We start from the raw sequence: 20,140 nt of genomic DNA, 5'->3' as shown, positions 1-20,140 counted from the left end.
CTGCCAATGGCTGTCGGTTCCGAGTTGACGGGTCGTCATGCAGCCGGCCGGGTTTTACCAGGAACGTGGTTGTCATGCGCTTGGCCGACGTCAACGCAGCCCGGCTGCTCGGGGACTGGCTGCGACACTGATCGGCGCTGCACATTGGCAATGGCCTGGCGCTGTGCAAGTCTCACCGGTACAAGAAGGAACGTGTCGGCCCTCGGAAGGCGGAGGGACAAGGCTGGTACTTCCGACCTCTCTTTTTCAGAGACCATTACCTCAGCCTTTCCCAGTTTGCTAACCTAAGGGATCGTGAAAATGAGGACCAACTCAAGACATCCCGGCATTATAGCCGTCTGCCTGGCAATCCTCAACTTTAGCCGACCAGCCACCGCGGTCACCAACACCACGACAAACAGCTCCCTCATCATATTCCCCAACTCCGACAGACCAGACCCAGACGCCTGGGGTTCGGTGCCCGTGCCCGGGTTCCGTCTCGACCGTCCCTACCCGGACACGCTGGAAACCAACAACGACAGCGCCTCGTCAGACTGGCAGCTCAACGTCGCTTTCCAGCGCGAACCCGGCCGTAATCGTGAGGATGCCAGCGTGCGCATCTCACTCTGGGTCGACCCGCCCGCGCTGGGGCAGCCGGGCGCCGTGCTCGACGCAGAGACGGGCACCTGGAGCGTGCCCAGCAACGTGAGCGACACGTGGAACGTCCGCCTCATCTCAATCGCGTCCGGGGGCTATCTGCAGCTCCGCGCCGTCGACGACCCAAACGACGACGTGGACGGGTCCTGCCCGGAGAGCGTCCTGAGCCCGGCATGCATCGCGCAGTTGCGTGCAGATCTCGTGGCGCACCCGGCAGTGTTGGATGGCGGCGACGCATCGCTGAGAAACATTTCGCTTCCTGGAGAGAGCTGCGAGGGCTACTACGGCTATCGTGATCAAAGTAAGTCAAAGACTCAAGTCCTGCTGGGAAACAATCACTGCGACACGGAGAGAGGCAACTAACTCGCTACTCTTTTCACAGGCCTGTCCACCGGCGACCGGTTCAACTCGACGAGGGTCATCGCACAGGACCTGGCGGGAAAGAATGGCGAAGGCACAGACAATTGGGACCGCTACGGCTCCGGGACGTTCCCGTTCATAATCATCTGGGGTCACAGCAATACGACTGAGCAGGGCCAGCGCCTGCCGGACGACCACGTCACGTTCGCGTGTGTCAAGGTCGACTCCGTGGCGCCGGGCGTGCAGATGCCCCAGATGGTCTCGGCCGGCCATAGCATGGCAAGAGGGGGCGGTGCATTCACGAGGGCTGGGATCATGGCCGCGGCTGTAGGTGTCGTGATGTTGTTCTAGATAGATGTACAGATGAGAAGGAACCTGCATCACAAGATGTGACAAGACTTCCTGCTTTTCGCCGTGTCTCTGAGTCTTGTAGGACAAGAACAATGTGTATCGTTCGACAAGAACTGTAGGGGTTTCCCAAACGAATGCTTCACGCACAAGCCCCTGAGTGATGCGATCGTATGTATCGAGAATGCATTCAAATCTAGATTCGTGGCGTGTACACATCCTCCGTCTGTACTCGAGATCTGCGAGAACGGCCACCAGGGCGGCCTCCAGGCTTTGGGCCGCACTGAACTCAGCAGTCAAGAGGCGTAAGTTGGCGGTCCCAGGACCTAGGTGTCATTACGCCTTCCCCTGCGCATCTGGCGGCGATCGACATTCAACGGCGCCTCAAACGCCATGGCGGGCTCTATGATACGGGGCGGCGCATCGGGGTTTTTGAGATCCCAAATAATCTGAGTGCCGTTGGCGTAGGTCCTGCCGTATTCAATCGTGACTTCGCTAGAGAAAGTGGTTGAAGTCGCAAGGCTAGTGGCGTGTAGGGTAAAGAGTAGTGATACAAGCTTATCGCGCATGCTGGCGGTGGAGATTGAGATGTGGTATTGGTATAGTATGTTCAGAACGATATCTCTGTTCGTCAGTGAACATTGAGGATGCTGAAGAAGGCCAGCTTCGAAGCAAATCGTTCTCGGGGTGGCCAGCGAATACGTGGCATGCACGTTCATGCCGTGCCAACACCGCCAAGGTGCCTAATCACACCAACATACATAAGCGCAAGCACCAAGGTTCAATCAACCAACAACACGGGACGGAAAGGAGGGCAAGCTAATGATTGGCCGGGGACGAACTGCACCCGTGGTCATATGAGCCACACAACAAGCCACCATCACCGTCCGTGCCGTTCACTTGAGTAACGGTACCAGGTCCGTGATCGGGCTGGAACATGAATCCAAGTAACTCCATACATATCGCTGGAATCCCGCGGATCACGTTGGATGTTTCTACCAGCGATTTCGGCTGAACAGGCTAGTGCATGGGCTCATCATCAGTGACGTCCGTGGGGACAGGAACAGAAGCCTGAAACGATACCAAAGCGGAGCGTCCACATTGTCGCCGAAACTGCTTGATGCTCAATTACAAAAGGCATTAAATCCGCCTGGGCGCTCTGCAAATCCGTGCACATCGTAGACGCATCTCTTTGCGACAGTAGCACCAGCAAAGGCCGGAGCCTAGAGGCATGGGGAGCATGCAAGGCGGTGATCAACAAGGTGCTCGATGGCTGTACGGTCGTCATTGACGAGGGATTGGACCTGACACTGTTCGACATTGCGTCGGTCCTCGTCCGCCACGCCGGCAGAAGGGATCTGGCCGTCTGCCTTGACCTGTTCTGCTCGAGCTTCGACGTCCACGAGAAGCTCTGGCACTGTCTCGGTGCGGCTCTGGACGGGGGTGAAGAGTTCTACGAGTTCAGTGTAGACGAAACGGCGGGCAGCGTCACATGCCCATACCACGAGGGGCAGCGTTGCATCGTCATCAGCAGCGGGTTCAAGTTGGCACAGTACGAGCCCTTGTCGATCGTGTTCAGACAGCTGTAATAGATGTTTAGATTTGGCTGGTGCGAAAGGTGCTGCACCGTGGACGCAGCATGAGTAAGAGTAGTAGCAGTCGAGTCACGCGTGGGAATTGAGTCAGAATTGAAAACGCGCATAGTATCCCACCGAAATGCATGGTCTCGAGTTACAGTCCACTGCATGAAGTTGGTAGCACAAACTGAACACGGTCCCATTCGCACGCTGTATTAAGCTATGTCTCCTTTGTTGGGCCCAGAATCCTCAACCACATTATCACTCAACATCGAGGGAGCAAGCCTGTAGTTCCTCCTTTGCCGGTCGGAGCTGCTGCATGAGCGCTGCAAAGGCGCTGTGGGCAGCTTCGGACGACCCATCGTGTATCTTGTCCAGCTGCCGTCCTGCGAGGACCCACCGCGCAGCCCTCGGGATGCAATCGAGCCAGGCGTGGCCATTGCCGTCGACGAGTGCCTTTAGCACGTCGCGACGCTCGCAGATCTGCTTGTGCCGGGCTGTCGCAGCCTCAGCGACTGCCGTCAAGAATAGCCGCATGGCCGGCCTCTCAGCGATGCGGCGCCGCGCATCAGAGGACAAAAAGTAGTCGCCAGAATCGACCAAGAAGTGATCGAGGACGTCGGCACGGGAAGTGCTCTGCTGAGCAGCTCCCACCGCCTCCTCGAGGTCGTCGATGGCGCGGAGCGCGACCGCCTCCGTCTGGAGGCGGTGCATTCCGGACAGTGCTGTCGCGCAAGAACCGCCTACTGCCTCTAGGACCCGAGGCAGCTCTTCTCCGAACCGCGCCTGGAGAGCTGCGGCCCGTGTCTCCTGATCGCCACTCGTCTTGTTGGCCCAGAAATCGAGGTATTGTCTACTATAGCTGGTGTAGACGTCCAGGCCGTCACCGTAAAGGGAGGGCTCAGGCTCCGCGAAGAGTGTCGTCACGAGCTGACGAGACCCTATTGGTACAAGTCGTCAGATCAGCATCACCTGCGACTTCACTCGGGCTCGGTACTCACACTCAAAGTTCCACATGACCTCGTCTTCCTTCCAAAAGACGTAGCTCGCGGTAACGATTGGGACTTTGCCCGCGTCACACGCCATGTCCCATATTCCTTGAAGGGCGAACAGCATCGGGCGACCAGTGTTGAGCTGTCGGCGAACGGAGGCGGTGGCACCGGGACGCGCCGCCTCTATCGCCTCAATCACACGGCGCTGCCGTGCAATCTCGGCTGGAGTGCGGAAGTCGCGAGCGGGAACGTTGGCAATCATCCTGATGGTGGGTTCTTCGTCCTCATCTTCGTCGTCTTCGTCGTCCTTGACCTCGTCCTCGTCACAGCCGGCCCCGGCATCCATGAATCCTGTTGATGGGCCAGAAGCGACCTCTCTGTGTGACTCCAAAGACGATGGAGGTCGTGACCCAAGACCCGAGTCTCTTCCCCTTCGTCGTCATGGCCCAAATCCGAAAGACTTTCCGTCTGTACGGCAACAGCGCGCTGCATGCTACCGCGAAGCCGCGCAGGGCCAGCGGGCTGCTGCCCGCTAGTAATGCTTTCGACAAGCCGGCTAACCTGCAGCGTGAGATCTCGCAGTGCTCCAGCCTGCTGCGAAAACAGACGCTCGTGGCCATCCAGCCGCTGCTCTAGACGCTGAAACCGACTTTCGTATCTATCTCCGTTCCAGGGTGTGGTTGGCGGTGGCTGGTGCAATGGCCGATATGCCACCGGTGTCCATGGCTGTACCCTCATTGGAGATGGCGCACTCTCGTAACCGCCCGCCATGAAACTGTCGGGAGACGGTGGCTTGGTTGGATCCTCATCAGGCGGTACATACCCTGCATCCGACTGGACGCTGGGCTCGCGTACGCCCGACAGTGGTACCTCGCCGTCGGCAAACGGATCATCCCCTCCTCCCTGCTGGAGGTCTGGGAGATCCGCTTGCGGGCTGGCATGGCGCCCTCGCTTCGTGACGCCGCCATCTTCGTCCTCCGAGCTCGAGCCTTCCCGTCGTCTGACACGTCGACGTGACTGGTCGTTTGCGCCAGGCGTGAGCTGGACAGCTTCCCGATCATCGTCGGTATTATTCTGTCTGGGAGGCGCGATCGAGCTTGGTGCCGGAGCAGGAGGGCCTGATGGCTGCTTCGGCTTGTTTTTGCTGCCTTTGGGTCGGCCTACAGGCCGCTTCTCCGCTGGCTCGGGCGGCGTACTCTTCCGTGGCCTGCCCCTAGGTCGCCTCTCTGATGGTTGTTCGTCCATTGCTTGTTGGCTGTCCATTGCTGTGAGTGTTGAACAAATGTCCGGGACTGTGAAGTGGGGTGTGCTGTGAAGGGCACAAGTCGCACGTGAGAAAGTACCCTAGTAAGTGGAAACCCCGCCAAGGACGCCCGACCACATCCCAGCAAAGCGCACACCCCCACGCAGAGACGAGCAAACCGGCCGATCCTGGAAGTAGACTGTATCTAGATTTCAATTCTCAAATGATAACGTACTCATAGATGAAATCCATCGTGTTAATCGCTTCTAGACCAACAATTCTAGCAGCCGCAGCCTCTGTTGCTTCTGGCCATGACGGCCAGTTTAGCTTGTGGGCCCTTCCTTTTTCGGCCACGGAGTTTCACACGACTGGCTGGTACCCCCCATGCTGCTATGTCCAGAGTCCCACTGAAATAAGCACACAACCAGGACGCTATGGCTTCAGAGGTACCTCAACCCTGTGACGGGTGCCTGCGGGCTGCTGAGGGGTGCCGCCGCTGAGGGGTGCCGCTGAAGGGGTCCACGGGTGTCTGACTCGATGCTCCCGCCTTGATCTCACGCAACTCACACTTGTCGCATGCCCATCGCACCCGCCCCCCCAACCCACCTCAAACAACACGATAGACTGCATCGCACAATCACAGAGACAGTCTTTATCGCCATGGCATCATTCGAGCGCGCCCCGTGGCGCATAGCCAGATCGCATGTCGATCAGGCACTCGCCGCCATGAATACCGGAGAGCCGTCTGTGTCGGCGCTCTGGGTCGGGGGCGCGCCTGGCGCGGGCTTCACGCGCGACCTCTTCCCATACGTTGTGAAGCACGGGGCAGCAGCCTCGAGCGAAGGACAACGTCTGGCTGAGGTTATTCACGTCCTCGCAAGCCAGAGGGAGTACGAGCATTGTCTCGACGATCCTCCACGTGTGCGATCGTGGGCAGCAGCCTGCGTAGCACACACGACATACGAAGACTTCGCCGGATGTGCTAGCGAAATTTTGCCGGCCGAGCGGGTGATTATATTGGTCCACATGCGGCCTTTCGCCACCGTCGCCAGGGAGATTTTCCTTGCGCGCCTTTTTGGGTTCCTGCGCTCGCGCCGTATGGCCGCCAACACCGGGCAAGGCCTGCGAACGCTCGTCCTGTTCGCTAGCTAGTACTCGCCGCGAATCTCCAGCGAGCTCTCTCCCGGAATACCGATGGCCCACGTGCGTCTGCCTCTGGACCATATCGAGACGATCATGAGAGACACGGCCCAGTTTCAGTCGACGATCGATCGCGTCAGCATCCTAGCGATCTTCAAGACGGCAAAGGATCAAGCCGGCGAGGACATGGTAGTCCCTGGCGACGCAGATCACACTATCCAAGTGGTCTTGGCGGCTTTCGACACGCCCTTTGTCATCACCGATCACGAGGCCATGCCTCTGCGTCTCAGGAAGCCACTGGTTCTCTCTCGATCTTCGACGAAAGTCCAGGTGATCAATCTGCTCTTCTCTTGTCCGGTCCAAGTTCTGCAGGCGCGCAGTCGGTGTGAGCTCGCGCAGGATATCGCTACGATCAAAAAGGCTACGGAAACGCCGGCCAAGCTCGTGGTCGACTACACAGTTGATGACCTGCTGCAGCGGCTGGGCCTGCGATAGTGCTGTGGCTAGCTTCAAAGACTACCTTGCCAACACAGAATCTGGCCACGGCTGGCTGTCCTCAACGGATAAAGTCGATTGGGTTCGAATTCAGGCGCACGACGTCTATGTGTATGCAATGCCTTGCGGATTGGTATTCCAGCTGGCCATTCACTGCCAGGGATCTGAAAATGGGTCTTTACAATATGGACCACCACTGCCGCAAGTATCAAGCTGACTTCATGGCAGGGGATGGACTGGGCAGGTACGATCGGCGGATCGGCGAGGTGCAAGTCAGTCGTTGGCAGTGCGGTTTCTAGCTAGGACAACCGGTTGCCTGCTATGCAAGCTGTCAAGCTATCCAGGTGAACCTGAAAGTCTCTTTTTGCTTTGTATGGCCGATCGTGGTGGAGGACATATGTGGCGTGGGCAGTTTCGGCGGTTGGAGGATTCACCAGCTGGACATGAAGAACTAGGACCAAGCACTTCTCGGCGGCGTCTAAGCAACAGACACGGCAATTGATGTAGGGATATCAATCTGCATATGAGCTTAGTGATTTCCATTTGTTCAATTCACTCTCTCCCCCACGATCAAGTAGTGAGCACAGTAAGCGAGAGCCTATATCTACAACACTGCTTAGGTTCTACGAGGAAGCTTTGCTCGAGACCTGTCCTTCATGATCTGAAGTGAATCATCTGTCGTCTTTACTTCACAAGGCCTGGTCGGGACCCTTCTGAAACACGACTGGCAGATGCGTCAATGGACCAAGGCAGCCAGACATAGGCAAGATGACGAATCCTTGTCGCTTTCAACAGACCTTGCATACAATATACCTTGTAAAACTGCCTAGAGGCAAAGCACAATTGATATCTCATTTCTCCTAACGTTAATAGTTGGTCCAAAAATAGGTCTTGATCACGGTGAGTATGAAAATGTAAAATCTGGATGACGTATCTATTGTACTCATGTCAGGGGTTTGAGTGGACCCTAAAATGGCCAATCCAAGCGTCTTACCAGCGGCACCGACATCGTCATCCTGCGAATGAACAATATAGCCAAGACAGTACATCGATTCCGCACGGTCATGCGAGCCATACCATAAGCCACCGTCGCCACTGCGCCTTTCAGTTGAGCAGATTGGTGCCGTTATCAGGACCGGCAAAGGCCCCAAACATGAATCCAAGATGCTCCGTACGTACAAGGAGAATGCCCACATAATCGCAAGCTAATTTCAATCGTTCCAAATGCCTCCCTTGCCCAAGAGGCTGAGTATCAGCTGAGCTATCCCCACATCAAAGTACCGCGTCCAGCCCGATTGGCGCCCTGGGACCCACGAGTACCTTCATTGTCACGTTGACAGATCGTGCATGAAAAGGACGACTTCATATTCTTGCAAGGGCAGAGCTTGTCACCGCACTGAATCGAGTCAAGAACTTGTCACTCAGACAATGCGTAATCACTACAAACTAGTCCGTAGCACGACGTGACCTTTTCATACCACGTCATGGTAGTCGCGGACATAAATACCTCATTAGCTCAATCTCAAAGACGAGACGTGTATAAAAAGCCACCGGGGCGCTGTTGGTGGGTCACGTGCGAAATAGGCGCAATTACAGCTGGATAGGCAGCAACGCCTCGTGGCAGGGATCAAGGATAACACGATGCGAGGCTTGGCCCATTTAGCCTAAGTCCGAATGCTCAAATTCCTCATGCGATGCCATCTTCACAACGTTCTTCTTCTGGCCCTTGACCCAGCAAAATGCTATCGTTGGACCCCTCAAGCCTGGCATATGAAGCTGCTTCTTGTACACCATGCCGTCCTCAATTCGCCTCAGTGACGAGATTTACGTTCGCATCTTGGACAAGCTCACCCTCTCCGAAGTAAACAGCGCGCGCCTAGAGGCAGAGAACAGACTCAGGCGCGTGACGCTGTCGCGAATCTGCCTAGTCTCTCGCAACCTGCGCCGCTTGGCCGAGCCGTTGCTCTACCACCACCCATGGCACCCAAACGGCGGATTGCTCACGACCCTTTGCAGCCGACCAGCACTGGGAGAGCGCGTGCGGCACATCACCTTTCGCGAACAGGCCCTGGCTCCGCCGGATCCGATGATGAAGTCGATCTTGTTGGCCTTTCACGGTGCCACAGTCCGGGAGATAGCCAGGGCTAAGTACCGCTGGCCGGAACTCGACGCGCTCCTAGACGATGTCTTGAAGGCTAGGGTCTCGCAGATCTACCGTCGTGGAGAGACCGAGGCGCTATTGCTGCTGATGATACTGGTCGTAACGCCAAACGTCGAGACCCTCGTTCTATCGCGCTTGCTGTTCGACTCTTCCCAGGCTCTCTCCCTGCTCTTCACTCTGTGTAGCAACCGGATTACAGCATCGGAGAATGATAGCGTAGAGCCTTTTGGGCCTCTGCGCAAGCTCTACTCTATCAGCACGAGCGGTATTGCAGACAATGATGTCCCAGACACCGTCCGAGAAAGCAAGAATGCCAGGTCGTTCATCTTCTTTCCACGGCTCCAGAGCTTCTCAGCATCCTGTCTGGACTGGGCACCTAGCAGACGGCCAGCCAGAAACGGTCACGATGATAACAACAGCGACAACGCGAGAGAAGTCACCCAAATCAACGAAGAAAGCCACACCAGTGAGGAATTACCAGGCCCGCCCATGACTGGCGCACACCCGAATCTGAGACACCTCGCGCTGCTTGACTCGAGCTTCGTATCGCCCACTGCCGTTCGCGAGATCCTTGTCGTCTTCCCGAACCTGCAAAGCCTCCTCCTACACTTCTTTGTACATCACGACCCCTCCAGCCATGTAACGCCGCAGCTTGATTTCGCCCAGCTCGGCAACGTCCTGAGGGAGCCTGGTGCGCGCCAGCTGCGTCGTCTCGAGCTCGAGCACACCGCTGCGGACACGGCGGACGGGCGGTTTGAGGAACTAGGCAGAGGGTTCATCGGGCCACTGCGCAACGAGCTGACATCACTTGAGCAGCTGCGTATCCCACTCGCGTCGCTAGCTGGCGTGCGGCCCAAAGCGCTGGACCTGTGCGAGATGCTGCCGCCGAGTCTGCGGTGGTTATGGACGAGCGTGACTATCACGGGGGACAGTGACGCTCATGTGCAGGCAATATTCCGGATGCTCAATCAGGCAGCGGCGAAGCTGCCGCTGCTGGAATGGGTGATGGTCAGGTTCCCTCGGTCTCACAATGCCGTTCTGTTCTTCATGTCTAATGACTTTGCTGTTGCTACGGTTGGGAAGCGGCATGCGTTGTTTCGGAAGAAGGTTGTGTCTCCAGTGCGCACGCCGCCAGGCTGGGAGCATGAACTACTAGAGACCGATGTTTGGATGCCATAAGATGAGAATCTATGGAAGTGATGACAAAGATTACAAATACGCTCTATGTTTCTTGTCCATGTGTGAGCTTGGACCTCCCATCTTGAAAAGTTATATATCCAACAAGCAATGCGTAGGAACGAAGTGAAAATATGCTAAAAAGAAAAACGAAGGGGCGGAGGGCTCCATGGTAGCCTTTGGACCTTTGAGACTGGTCTTTCGGTAACCTGTGCTTTTGGTAAGTGGTATCCTCCACAGAGGTTTGTGATGGACCCCAGAGCTGACGAACTTGAAGACCTTCTGTGGACGATAAGAGTCGGAGGAGGGGGGTTGATCGTAGACAGTTGCGAAGGGGGCAGCGTGTTCCCCGAGAAGGCTGCGACATGAGCTGTACTCTCCTGAGGAACTATCAGAACAGAGAAGTTGTTGGGCGATAGGTTGCCTTTTATGCTGGATGGCACAGCACAATAGACTGCGCATGGGCTCGTACGGTTACGATATTAGCCCTGGAAGAGTGCTGCGTCGTGAGAAGGTCTACAAGTGCAAGATGGGAAACAGTGTTGGCGACTTGCAAGAAGAGCACTAGACGTCTAGAGCGCTTAATCTGCAGCCGCTGCTGGATTGCCCTGCCACTATCCCGTTGCCCCTTGCTTTAAAAAATGTTGATGATAGTCCTTGCACACATACGTCAAAAGACCGAGCATAGGTACCCTATCGTCTGGCAGCCATCTCGGAAAGGCGGAAGCCATGTACCAAACCACACCTTTCTTTCATACGGGCTATCCAAAGCAGCTTTGCTATTAGTAGCGGCACCAAGAGCACGGCTCCGTGCGGGACGTGGGAAGCTAGCCGCAGGGTGGAGGCCAATGGCGGCGAAATGACGGTGCACCACAACAAATCAAATAATACCTGTCAGTGAATGCTGCGCGGTCTCTGGAAGCGCTGCCGGTGTCGCTCACGTTGCGGCTCCAGGCATCTGCCCACGCTCGGGTGCCCGCTCCGGTCAGCGTTTGGGTCGACTTATTGCCGTTGTGCGGCGGAGGGCCCACACGCGCGTCGAGTCCGGACGAAACACTCAACTGGCAATCACTAGTTCAATATGTTTCTCCGAGAAGCCAGGCTGTGCAATTGCTTGGATACGCTACTCATCGGGGATCCAAGAGATGTTCGGCCAGGACGTATAAGTACGACAACACCTCCGCATCCCTTACGCTCTCCTTTTCCCCTTCCTTCTCCTCATCAGATACCGTCCGTAAGTTACCCTACCTACTTCCTTCCCCCAATCACCCTACACTTCCCAACCAGCCAGCTCGGTCCGAATGGCGCCATCGCTGAGACGTTTCGGGGATAACGGGTCGCAGCGATTATCTGTTTCTGTGTGGGGGGTTAGCTAATGCTAACCACAAATAGGCTCAGATCGTAACAATGGTCGGATCATTAGCAAGCCCACCATACACGCCCCTCCCGTGTATGTTGGACTCCCTCACCGGCGAGTTGTCATCATTGCCCATCTTACGAGACAAACACGCCCCACCCGTGTATGTCTGCCCGACTTGTCCCCGACATTGTGCCCCCGACAAGTCACACGTGCCCTGCCCACGTATGACTGACCAGCTCCAAAGAAAAAAAAGTATTTCCCCACCTTTTTCAAACAGCTGAACCGGTGATGACGGGCAAAAGAGCCGGAGGCCACGGCGGATGGTCTTGTACCAGAAGTCGTGTTGCCTCGAACGGCCAGAGAAGTCTGAGGTTCTTGGAAAGCTTGAGCGATATGGCAGGGAGGGGGGTGGCTGGCGAGGTGTTATCAAGCTGAGTCGATGGTGTAGACTTGTTGGTGGTCAGGACCAAAGGCAATTGAGGCGGAAGGCGAATATGGGGGGCGGGGACAGCGAAGGGGGAGTGCAGATGGGCGATGCTGAGAATTGAAGAGCGAGGAGGGAAGAGAGGAGATGGATGGCATGATGGCGACGGTGTTGACGTCTGATGATGAAGATGATGAAGATGGGAGATGGACGCGTGGCGACGCGGCAGACGCGACTTTGATGCAGGATCAGACCGTGACGAGAAAGCAGGTGCAACCATGCCCAAAAGTGCTGCTTCCGCCACGGCAGTGGCGGCATGTCGTGGTGTTGAGACGGCAGTTGCGTCCAGGCAGGCGCGGCATCTCGTTCAAGACCGACAGGACGGTAGGTCTCCGGGGCATGCATAGAAGATAAATGTAGAGCGTTCAGAGGGACATGGAATATTTGCGGCTCAGTAATGGTTCCAATCAAGTCTGAATGGGACCTGTATCTCGAACGACATCGTCGCCATGAAGCCGTGTCCGCATAGTCTTGTTGAGTTGAGATACTACCCCAGCTCCCATCACAGTGTCTTTCTCTCTTCTCTCTTTAATTGATGTAATTTTCTTGCATCAAGAAAATATCAAGAAAACCGCAAAGGAATTCTCGTTCTGCACTCAGTATGAAAACGTGAATTCGTGACCGTGCAGTCAATATACTCACGTCAGGGGTTTGGGTCGCGGCACAAAGGTCTATCCAAGTGTTTTGGCATTCGCATAGGCACCAGCAGCATCAACCTGAAAATGGGGAACGTAGCTCGCACAGTGCATCGAACCGCGGGCATGTTACCGCTGGACACAGAAACATGTAGCTTTGGCTTATCATCTGATCGCTACGTTCAAGGGGAATTCGTCTCGCGCTCGTTCACAAGCTGCACACACAAGACCGCCGCCCCGGCAGCCACCATGCCCAGCACGAGCATCTGCACCCCTTCAAAGATACACCTCCACATGGTCTTCCCGATGCCTGCGTTCTGGTGTTCATCACCGTGTCCTGACCGATTCCTTGCTCCCCCTAAAAGACCCTGGAGGGCCCAGCACTTTCCTGACCCGAACCCGAACAAAGCCACCATGCACAATGCGATGCTCCATCGCGTGCCCACCTCCACTGTTTCGGCAAAGAAGTACGGCAACAGGGGAATCAGACCGCCGATGACATATCCAAGGGCGATCGTCAAGCCAGAAACAACAGGTGCAAGTATGGTGGATCTGGCCTGAGTGGATAGTGGTGGTGCGTATTCGTCGCCAGCGTCATAGTAGCGCCCGGCATGAGTTGATTGAGATGCATAGAATGCGGACAGTCTTTGCTGTAGGGTTGTAGCCGGATCGCGAATGGCGAATCCTGGTGCTGATGTGGATCGCAACCCCATGGCTGCGAGAACCTGCTGGATGGCCGGCTCTGGGAGCTGCAGCGGTGCAAGATGGCGGCGGATAGCTTCCTCCTCGTCTTGCTCATCTGCGCTGTCCTCCTCCATGGCCCGCTTCTCGAGCCTGGCAATACTGTCCACATCTGATGGCGATGATGATGTCGACGGACGCTCAGTGCTGCTGCGTCCTTCTTCCTGATGGCGCAGGAGTCCTGCGGCGGCTCCATCCGCATCATCACCGTGCTGCCTGTGCCGTCGTTCTATTTGACCAGTCGACCCCTCTTCGTCTTCGTCCTGGCACTCGGCCGGCTCATCCTGCCGCTGTGTATCGCGCATGGCCAGGAAGCCGCCAATGCCCATGCTGATGCTGCCCGCGCACAGCTCTGCCAGACCCGCGAGGATGACGGCGTCGGAGCGGTCGAGGAACGACATGCCTGCCGTGAGGGCAAAGGGCACGGTGAGGCCATCTGCGAAGCCGAGCGTGAAGTCGCTGGCAAACTTGACCAGGCTCGAGGGCGCGGCGGAGCGGCCCATGGCTGTGCTGTTTCTAGTAGTCCGCTGAGAGTCTGGTGTTGTGGATAGATGTTCAAGTAACCAGGACCAGAAGAAGGCGCCTGACTGTAAGGCGGTAGAGCGGTTGATCTGCGAGCACTAATTTGGGGGAGATGTGGATTGTCGATACGTGGTTGAGGGGCCAGGGGAGACGTGCCAGGCCACGACGCGCCATTTGACAGTTGCTTTACCTTGCTCCGATGTCTGTGCTCGGGCTTGAGCTTGTGCAGTGCCGCCCCAGGCGAGCTCGAGCCTTGCCACAACAAGTCAATAACATTACGCAAACTCCGTGGATCCAATCATCCTCTACTTATTCGCAAGCACAAGGATCTCAGAACAGCCGGACCGAGAGCTCACCTGCAGCTTCCCGAACGCGCCTAGCACCTCCGCCTTTGGCCAAGTACCGCCAAGTACCTCATCCTCTCGCCCCCCGTTGGGTGATTTAGCGTGCCTGGCCCCGGGGGATTATTGCGCATGGTCCCCTGTCTTCCCCCTCCCAAGTCTAGCGAGCGCCACCTGCCCCGCGGAGGAATCAACGACTGAGGTACCACAGCGCCAGCACGTGGGGGTTCCCCAAAGGACCTTGTAGCTGTGCCGAGTGTACAAAAATGTGCGAGCGGTGAGGGGGAAGGCCACGCCATCATCCCGACGACACGGCCACTGCGCGTGAATTAGTGTCAGCAGAGATTAGGCCCTCCTGGTTTTTGCTAGCGCTTTGCCAGCCACGCACGATGCCCCGTCAGCCATTGAACCGATCGAAATGGACGAGGCCGCGCCCCCACAGCCAGTCCTCCCAGGGCCAAGCTTTGCGGGTGCCAGGGGGCCACCCGACTTGGCGAGAAAGCTTGGCGATACGGACAAGGGCCATGGCATGAGGGCCAGTTTGTGTGTAATGGGTGTGGTCGCTGAGTTTTTACACATACGCTACTCGAGCACACTCTAAACAAATAACCAACACATGTAGATGCAGCTTTTGACCAATCCGTATGGATAGCACATGTGATGAACATCACGCCTCGTGCACAGATCAGGCCTCGTCTGTGCACAGCTGGGGGCAATGGCTGAGTTGAGCGTGAACACGCGTAATCCCTCCTCCCAAATATCAATGTGTGGCCGCTTAGTGCGTCAACCAGAAAACAATGGCAAGCATGCTGCGAGTCATTTTTTCGTCTTATCATCTGCTCAGTTCATAATTAGGCAGGACAGGGTCCTGAATGATCGGCACCAAGCCCATGCAGGAAGGTGTTTTTACCACCACCAGTCTGTGCTAGCTCCCATCGGTTTCCCCTTTATCATTCGCCCTCCGAGAAAGTCTGATCCCCGAAATATACACAAATGCAGAAAAGTGATGCAAGCAACTCCCTGACTAGGACCCCATCAATCTCATCGCCTAGGCCTTGATTGGCGCATACCCCTTGGGCGGGTTCATCCCGTCCGGCAGCTCCAGCGCACCCGTGTAGTACGTCGGGTTCTTGCTGTCCTTCCACGTCTTCTTGACCTCCTCCAGGATGGGCCGGCCCCGGAACCCGTCAAGCTCCAGGTTGGGCGCCGGGTACTCGGTGTTGCCCTTGCCGCCATCGTAGAAGACCCCGGCGTACGATGCGTTCCAGTAGTGCCCGTTGAACTCGGCCTCGCTGGCCCACGCGCGCACCTGCGAGCCCGTCTTGGCCGCAACGTACGAGTACACGTTGGCCCCGACGTCCCAGCGGCCCAGCGTCGGCAGGTCCCAGTTGGCCTGGACGGTCGCGAGCTCCGAGTAGTGGTTGTAGTAGTGCGAGTCGGTGGTGCCGTGCAGCTCGGCGGGCACCGCGTCGCCCAGCAGCACCGAGAAGATCTGGTTGCGGTCCGCGTAGACCTCGTTCTCGTCAAAGGTGATGAGCACGAGCGTGTTCTGCATAAACTTGGGGTCGCTCAGCAGCGGGCCCAGGAACGTCCGGAGCCAGCTGCCCGCCGTGGTGACGTCCGTGTCATGCGCGTCCGACGTCATGTTCGGCGTGATGAACATCCACTGGGGGAGCTTGTCGGCAGCAAGGTCCGCATGGAACTGCGAGTGCGCCGGGTCCGTCAGGGACAGGTTCTTGATCTGGGCCAGCTTGTCCTCGTAGTGGGCGACCTTGTCGAAGATGACGGCCGGGTTGTGCTTGCGCACGTAGTCGTTGGCCCCGTTCTTCTGGTTCACCCAGGCCTTGCCCTCAAAACCCGAGAACGGCATGTCCTCTTGGTAAAGGCTCCACGATATTTTCTTGTGGTCCAGCAGGTCGAACACGGTCGAGACGTTGAAGTCGCCCCGCCAGAAGTCGTCGTTGTTCATGCCAAAGTAGTCGCCCGCCACCGACGCAATGTAGTTGGGCTCCGAAGGGTGGGTGACACCAAAGAAGTGGTCGAGCAGGATGCCCTGCTGGGCAAAGAAGTTGAAGTTGGCTGTGTCTGGGGTGTCAGTCGTCAGAGTCTCTTTTCAGGGTCGCTATGGGAGCGCCTACGGTCTGCCTTGGCCTTCTCAAAGTTCGTGTTTTCGAACCAGATGCTCACGTAGCGGTCAAACACCTTGCCCTTGACATGGCTAGTAGGGCTGTTCGTCTTTGCCGTGGCCTTGGCAGCAGCTACATCGGAAGCAGCAGTGGCCGTGTAAGCCGTCTCCCACTGTCTGGTGGGCGATGCAGAGGCGGCTGTGGGCTTGGTTGAACAAGGCTTGGCGGCAGCAACGCCGGCCAAGGCCGCAACGGCAAGAGTCTTGAAGAACATGATGCTCGAGGTGCCGGTGCAGAGAGGAGAGTAGCAACAAGTGAGAGACTGTGCTGGACAGCAGGAGCTGGCTGGCCGGACCTCTTCCAGCTGCGGTCAACCTCGACAGCGGCAGATCGCCCTCTTATTCACAAGACGCTGGCCAGGCTCGTCGAATTTCTTGCCGATCCGGGCACCGTCACTGCCTCTACCGTGTTGACTGGACCCGGGCTCCGCGTGTACACCTGCTCGAACAAGCAGCCGAGCTGCCCAGTCAGGGTTCGCCAAGACACCATGTGCAACGTCGTGCAGGGATCCGGCTGCGGGGGTAGTACCGAAAAGTATCTCTTGGTTGCGCTAAGAAAGCCACCACCAGGGGGGCCGTTAGTCAAGCATTCGCCTAGCTTTCGGCCCGCGGCGACTATGTTGCCACGCTGCTGGTAGGGCGAAAATGGGTGGAATCAGCTAGCGGGCGTTCTCATGCGACGAAGTTGTCCCTCCCCTACATCCTGACCGTGTTCCTGGGACGTCAGTCCTCAGCTTTTCCCTCTTTGGACGTCGGTGTCCCTCCACCCTCGCCACGCAATCAACACCGCCTTGCATTTGTGGTAAGTGGGAAAGTGGGCCAGCCTGTCGCTTTGCGGCCGCAATGCTCCGCCCCGTGTCGTTTTGAGGCATTGTCGACGTCGGCTCGACTGCAGCTCAGCTTTCCCCCCTCAAGAACTCGACAGCAGCATGGAAGGGGTACCAGCTGGAAAGGAGCTCATCGACAGCCATGCCGACCACGCCTGCAGTCTCAATGTGCTCCCAGAAATGCGACCCAGGAACTCCAAATCTGGGTGCTGGACATTGTTGCTGTGGATTGTGACAGTGACTGTCACCCTCTTGGGGCTCACTGGCCTTCTGCTGGGCGACGTGCCAGGGCTGGCTGTGAAGAACTTCGGTCAAGGCGCCCAACAGAGCTCTGAGCCTGTTCACGATGGCGATGTTGCTACAACACAGGCCCCTTCCACACCTCATGTAGTCGTGGACGAAGTCATTCCAGCATCACCTTCGTGGAGGTCCCATAACGACTACATATTGTCGCAGACCTGGGACGACCTCTCCGGTCCGGCCATACGCGAGTATAACTGGACCGTTACCGATGCTATGTTCAACCCAGACGGCGTCTATCGGCCCATGGTGCTCATCAACAACCAGTTCCCAGGACCTCTGGTCGAGGCTAATGAGGGCGATACAATCATCGTGCACGTCAGAAACAGAGCTGTCAATGCCACGTCAATACATTTCCACGGCATGTATCTGAACGGCACCAGCTCCATGGACGGCACTATCGGCGTGACGCAATGCCCTATCGCACCAGGGACTGACTACACGTACAAGTTCACTATCCACGGCCAGAGCGGTACATACTGGTACCACGCGCACCACAGTGCTCAGGCAACCGATGGCCTGGTCGGGCCCGTCGTGGTGCATCCTAAGAAGTCGATCAACACACCGACATATTCGAGTGACCGGATCATCATGATCCAAGACCACTACCACAACACCACGTCCGAGCTTCTCATGGACTACCTCCAGCCCGGCAGGGAGAACGAAGAGCCCGTTCCAGATAGTGCGCTCATCAATGGCCGTGGATTTCGGTCTTGCGCGGACTTTCCCGGATGGCACTGTGATGACTCCAAGCTTGCGTACCCCGAGATTCAGCTTACGCGGGGAGAGAAACACCGTCTGCGGATCATCAACGTGGGTGCGTTCGCAGAGTTCAATGTCCAGGTTGACGAGCACCCCTTCCACGTCACCGAGGTAGACGGCACGGAAGTGGTGCATGACGAGCCGATACACAAACTGGCCATCCTGCCAGCTCAACGGTACAGCATCGTGCTTGAAACACACCAGACCACAGAACGTCGGCACGAAGACCACGACGCCGATGAGACGGATACACCGGCATTTTGGTTCCGCGCCGGCATGCTGACGACTTGCTTCACGGGGGAAAATCCGCACATGAACCCGGATATACGTGCTGTCGTCCGCTATGTAAACAAGGGAGAAGGCCCTCAGGCCACGGTTCAGCCGAACAGCAAACCCTGGGACGATGTCGTCGACTCCGTTTGCCGAGATCTAGACACTGCTCAGCTTAGACCTGTGGACGCAATTACTCCTCCAGTCGCAGACGACTACATCACGCTCCGCGCCAGCTTCCGCATCGGTGCCTGGCGGCTGAGTAGGGGCTTTTTTAACGAGACGACATGGCACCCAAACATCACATCACCATTACTGCACCGTTTCCTCGACGAAGCGTCAAATGCAGCAGAAGTGCAAGAAATGCCTTGGGAGGACAGCACGAAACTGTCTGCGGCCATATCCCTCGCCTCCCCGACCTTCTTCGACCCTGACCACGAACTCATCCTGCAAACCACGCCCGGCAACGCCGTCCGCACAGTCGACATCGCCATCAACAACTTCGACGACGGGGCGCATCCGTTCCATCTCCACGGCCACAAGTTCTTCGTGCTCACCCCGTCGCTCAAGGGCGCGCCACCGGCTACAAAGCAGGATCTGGACACCCTCTTGCAGACGAATTATAGCCGCATCCTTCAGAACCCCGTGCGCAGGGACACGGTCACTGTGGCCGGGTACGAGTGGGTCGTCATCCGCGTGGTGCTGGACAACCCGGGGATATGGGCGCTGCATTGTCACAACACGTGGCATGGGGAGAGCGGGATGGCGATGCAGATCGTGGTCAGGCCGGACGAGATCGTGCGGCAACAGCGGGATACGGAGGGAGGACTAGTTGGTGACGTGGAGAGGGAGATGTGTAGAAAAGACGGCGTGACCAAGGGATCCCGGCCGGCTGATAGTATCTGGTTTGGGCATTTTTAGTTGTTTCGGTTCGGCGACTCTTTTCGGAGATAGGAATTTCTTCCTTGGATTCTTGTGCTCGATCATTGAATCTTGCCGGTGTGACTGTGCGGCGGCGCCACGGGCAAAAGCTTGATAGTTAAGCACATAGACGACATGACGGACTGCCCAGTTCACCGAACTCACTTGGCATCGGCAGAAAGAGATCAAAGGGCACGAAGATGATTTCTCATAAGGATTCAGGCACACCTTTGTTGCCAGAAGAGCGTTCATGTGAGCGACAAACTTGACATGAATACGGGTAATAGTCCGGAGCCGAGCACGAGCAAGGCTTACTGAAGTCACATCATCATAAATCACCAGCTGGAGACTGTCTCTGATCACCAGGAGTGCAGATCCGTGAACTCTTAGGTTCACGATCGGAGTTATAGTTTTGATGACAAATGCGACTGCTGAATTGATGACTTGACAACCGCGCGGGCCGGGAATCGCGACTGTGGAGCTGATAGCCTATGCGGCTACGAGCAGACAATACGCTCCTCGTCGACCAATAAGAACCGACATCCATGCTAGTATCTCCCCTGCCAGCCAGAAAGAGCTGAAAGGGAAGGATTAGGAAGCAGGTGAGTGCGCCATCGCCCTAGATAGAGCTATCATCTGTCGTACAACATGGCTCAGTCTGGTA

The 20,140-nt window shown here is 56.8% G+C and overlaps 7 protein-coding genes across 7 annotated transcripts; 4 read left to right on the top strand and 3 right to left on the bottom strand.

The window, feature by feature from the left end:
- Positions 1-300: 300 nt before the first annotated feature.
- On the top strand, positions 301-2,933 carry B0I36DRAFT_362321 (uncharacterized protein; the record flags this gene model as incomplete). The annotated part of the gene is made up of 4 exons (XM_046158635.1): positions 301-937; positions 1,019-1,323; positions 1,591-1,649; positions 2,546-2,933. The coding sequence occupies 4 exons, from the start codon at positions 301-303 to the stop codon at positions 2,931-2,933; spliced, it is 1,389 nt and encodes a 462-aa protein (XP_046014510.1).
- Positions 2,934-3,160: 227 nt separating this feature from the next.
- On the bottom strand, positions 3,161-5,176 carry B0I36DRAFT_408362 (uncharacterized protein; the record flags this gene model as incomplete). Its single annotated transcript, XM_046161865.1, has 3 exons — positions 3,161-3,862; positions 3,923-4,264; positions 4,324-5,176. 3 exons carry the CDS (start codon positions 5,174-5,176, stop codon positions 3,183-3,185), a joined length of 1,875 nt encoding a protein of 624 aa, XP_046014509.1. The 3' UTR covers positions 3,161-3,182.
- A 1,041-nt stretch (positions 5,177-6,217) lies between these two features.
- On the top strand, positions 6,218-7,451 carry B0I36DRAFT_430842 (uncharacterized protein; the record flags this gene model as incomplete). The annotated part of the gene is made up of 3 exons (XM_046162558.1): positions 6,218-6,626; positions 6,830-7,035; positions 7,412-7,451. The coding sequence occupies exons 1-3, from the start codon at positions 6,351-6,353 to the stop codon at positions 7,449-7,451; spliced, it is 522 nt and encodes a 173-aa protein (XP_046014508.1). The 5' UTR covers positions 6,218-6,350.
- Positions 7,452-8,523: 1,072 nt separating this feature from the next.
- B0I36DRAFT_383491 (uncharacterized protein) lies at positions 8,524-10,541 on the top strand. The gene is made up of 2 exons (XM_046160961.1): positions 8,524-10,348; positions 10,406-10,541. The coding sequence occupies exon 1, from the start codon at positions 8,584-8,586 to the stop codon at positions 10,129-10,131; it is 1,548 nt and encodes a 515-aa protein (XP_046014507.1). The 5' UTR covers positions 8,524-8,583; the 3' UTR covers positions 10,132-10,348; positions 10,406-10,541.
- Positions 10,542-12,680: 2,139 nt separating this feature from the next.
- Positions 12,681-13,844, bottom strand: B0I36DRAFT_321873 (Ccc1 family). The gene has a single exon (XM_046153774.1). It carries the CDS (start codon positions 13,747-13,749, stop codon positions 12,790-12,792), a length of 960 nt encoding a protein of 319 aa, XP_046014506.1. The 5' UTR covers positions 13,750-13,844; the 3' UTR covers positions 12,681-12,789.
- A 1,324-nt stretch (positions 13,845-15,168) lies between these two features.
- Positions 15,169-16,693, bottom strand: B0I36DRAFT_288003 (phosphoesterase-like protein). Its single transcript, XM_046151632.1, has 2 exons — positions 16,350-16,693; positions 15,169-16,290 (listed from the first exon to the last, which is right to left on the bottom strand). Exons 1-2 carry the CDS (start codon positions 16,609-16,611, stop codon positions 15,260-15,262), a joined length of 1,293 nt encoding a protein of 430 aa, XP_046014505.1. The 5' UTR covers positions 16,612-16,693; the 3' UTR covers positions 15,169-15,259.
- Positions 16,694-17,120: 427 nt separating this feature from the next.
- On the top strand, positions 17,121-19,803 carry B0I36DRAFT_321869 (multicopper oxidase). Its single transcript, XM_046153773.1, has one exon. The coding sequence runs from the start codon at positions 17,326-17,328 to the stop codon at positions 19,474-19,476; it is 2,151 nt and encodes a 716-aa protein (XP_046014504.1). The 5' UTR covers positions 17,121-17,325; the 3' UTR covers positions 19,477-19,803.
- Positions 19,804-20,140: the final 337 nt, after the last annotated feature.

The sequence above is a fragment of the Microdochium trichocladiopsis genome (assembly GCF_020744255.1).
Source record: "Microdochium trichocladiopsis strain MPI-CAGE-CH-0230 chromosome Unknown B0I36scaffold_4, whole genome shotgun sequence".
NCBI classification, from domain to species: domain Eukaryota; kingdom Fungi; phylum Ascomycota; class Sordariomycetes; order Xylariales; family Microdochiaceae; genus Microdochium; species Microdochium trichocladiopsis.
Note: the sequence above shows the minus strand (reverse complement) of the source record. Positions and strands in the feature narration are given on the sequence as shown.

Bases quoted from the DNA above. Each gene is read 5' to 3' on its own strand.
- B0I36DRAFT_383491 (XM_046160961.1), top strand. From the start codon at position 8,584: ATGCCGTCCTCAATTCGCCTCAGTGACGAGATTTACGTTCGCATCTTG.
- B0I36DRAFT_321873 (XM_046153774.1), bottom strand. From the start codon at position 13,749: ATGTCGTTCCTCGACCGCTCCGACGCCGTCATCCTCGCGGGTCTGGCA.
- B0I36DRAFT_288003 (XM_046151632.1), bottom strand. From the start codon at position 16,611: ATGTTCTTCAAGACTCTTGCCGTTGCGGCCTTGGCCGGCGTTGCTGCC. The intron at 16,291-16,349 runs GTAGGCGCTCCC...CCCCAGACACAG, and splicing joins TGAGAAGGCCAAGGCAGACC to CCAACTTCAACTTCTTTGCC.
- B0I36DRAFT_321869 (XM_046153773.1), top strand. From the start codon at position 17,326: ATGGAAGGGGTACCAGCTGGAAAGGAGCTCATCGACAGCCATGCCGAC.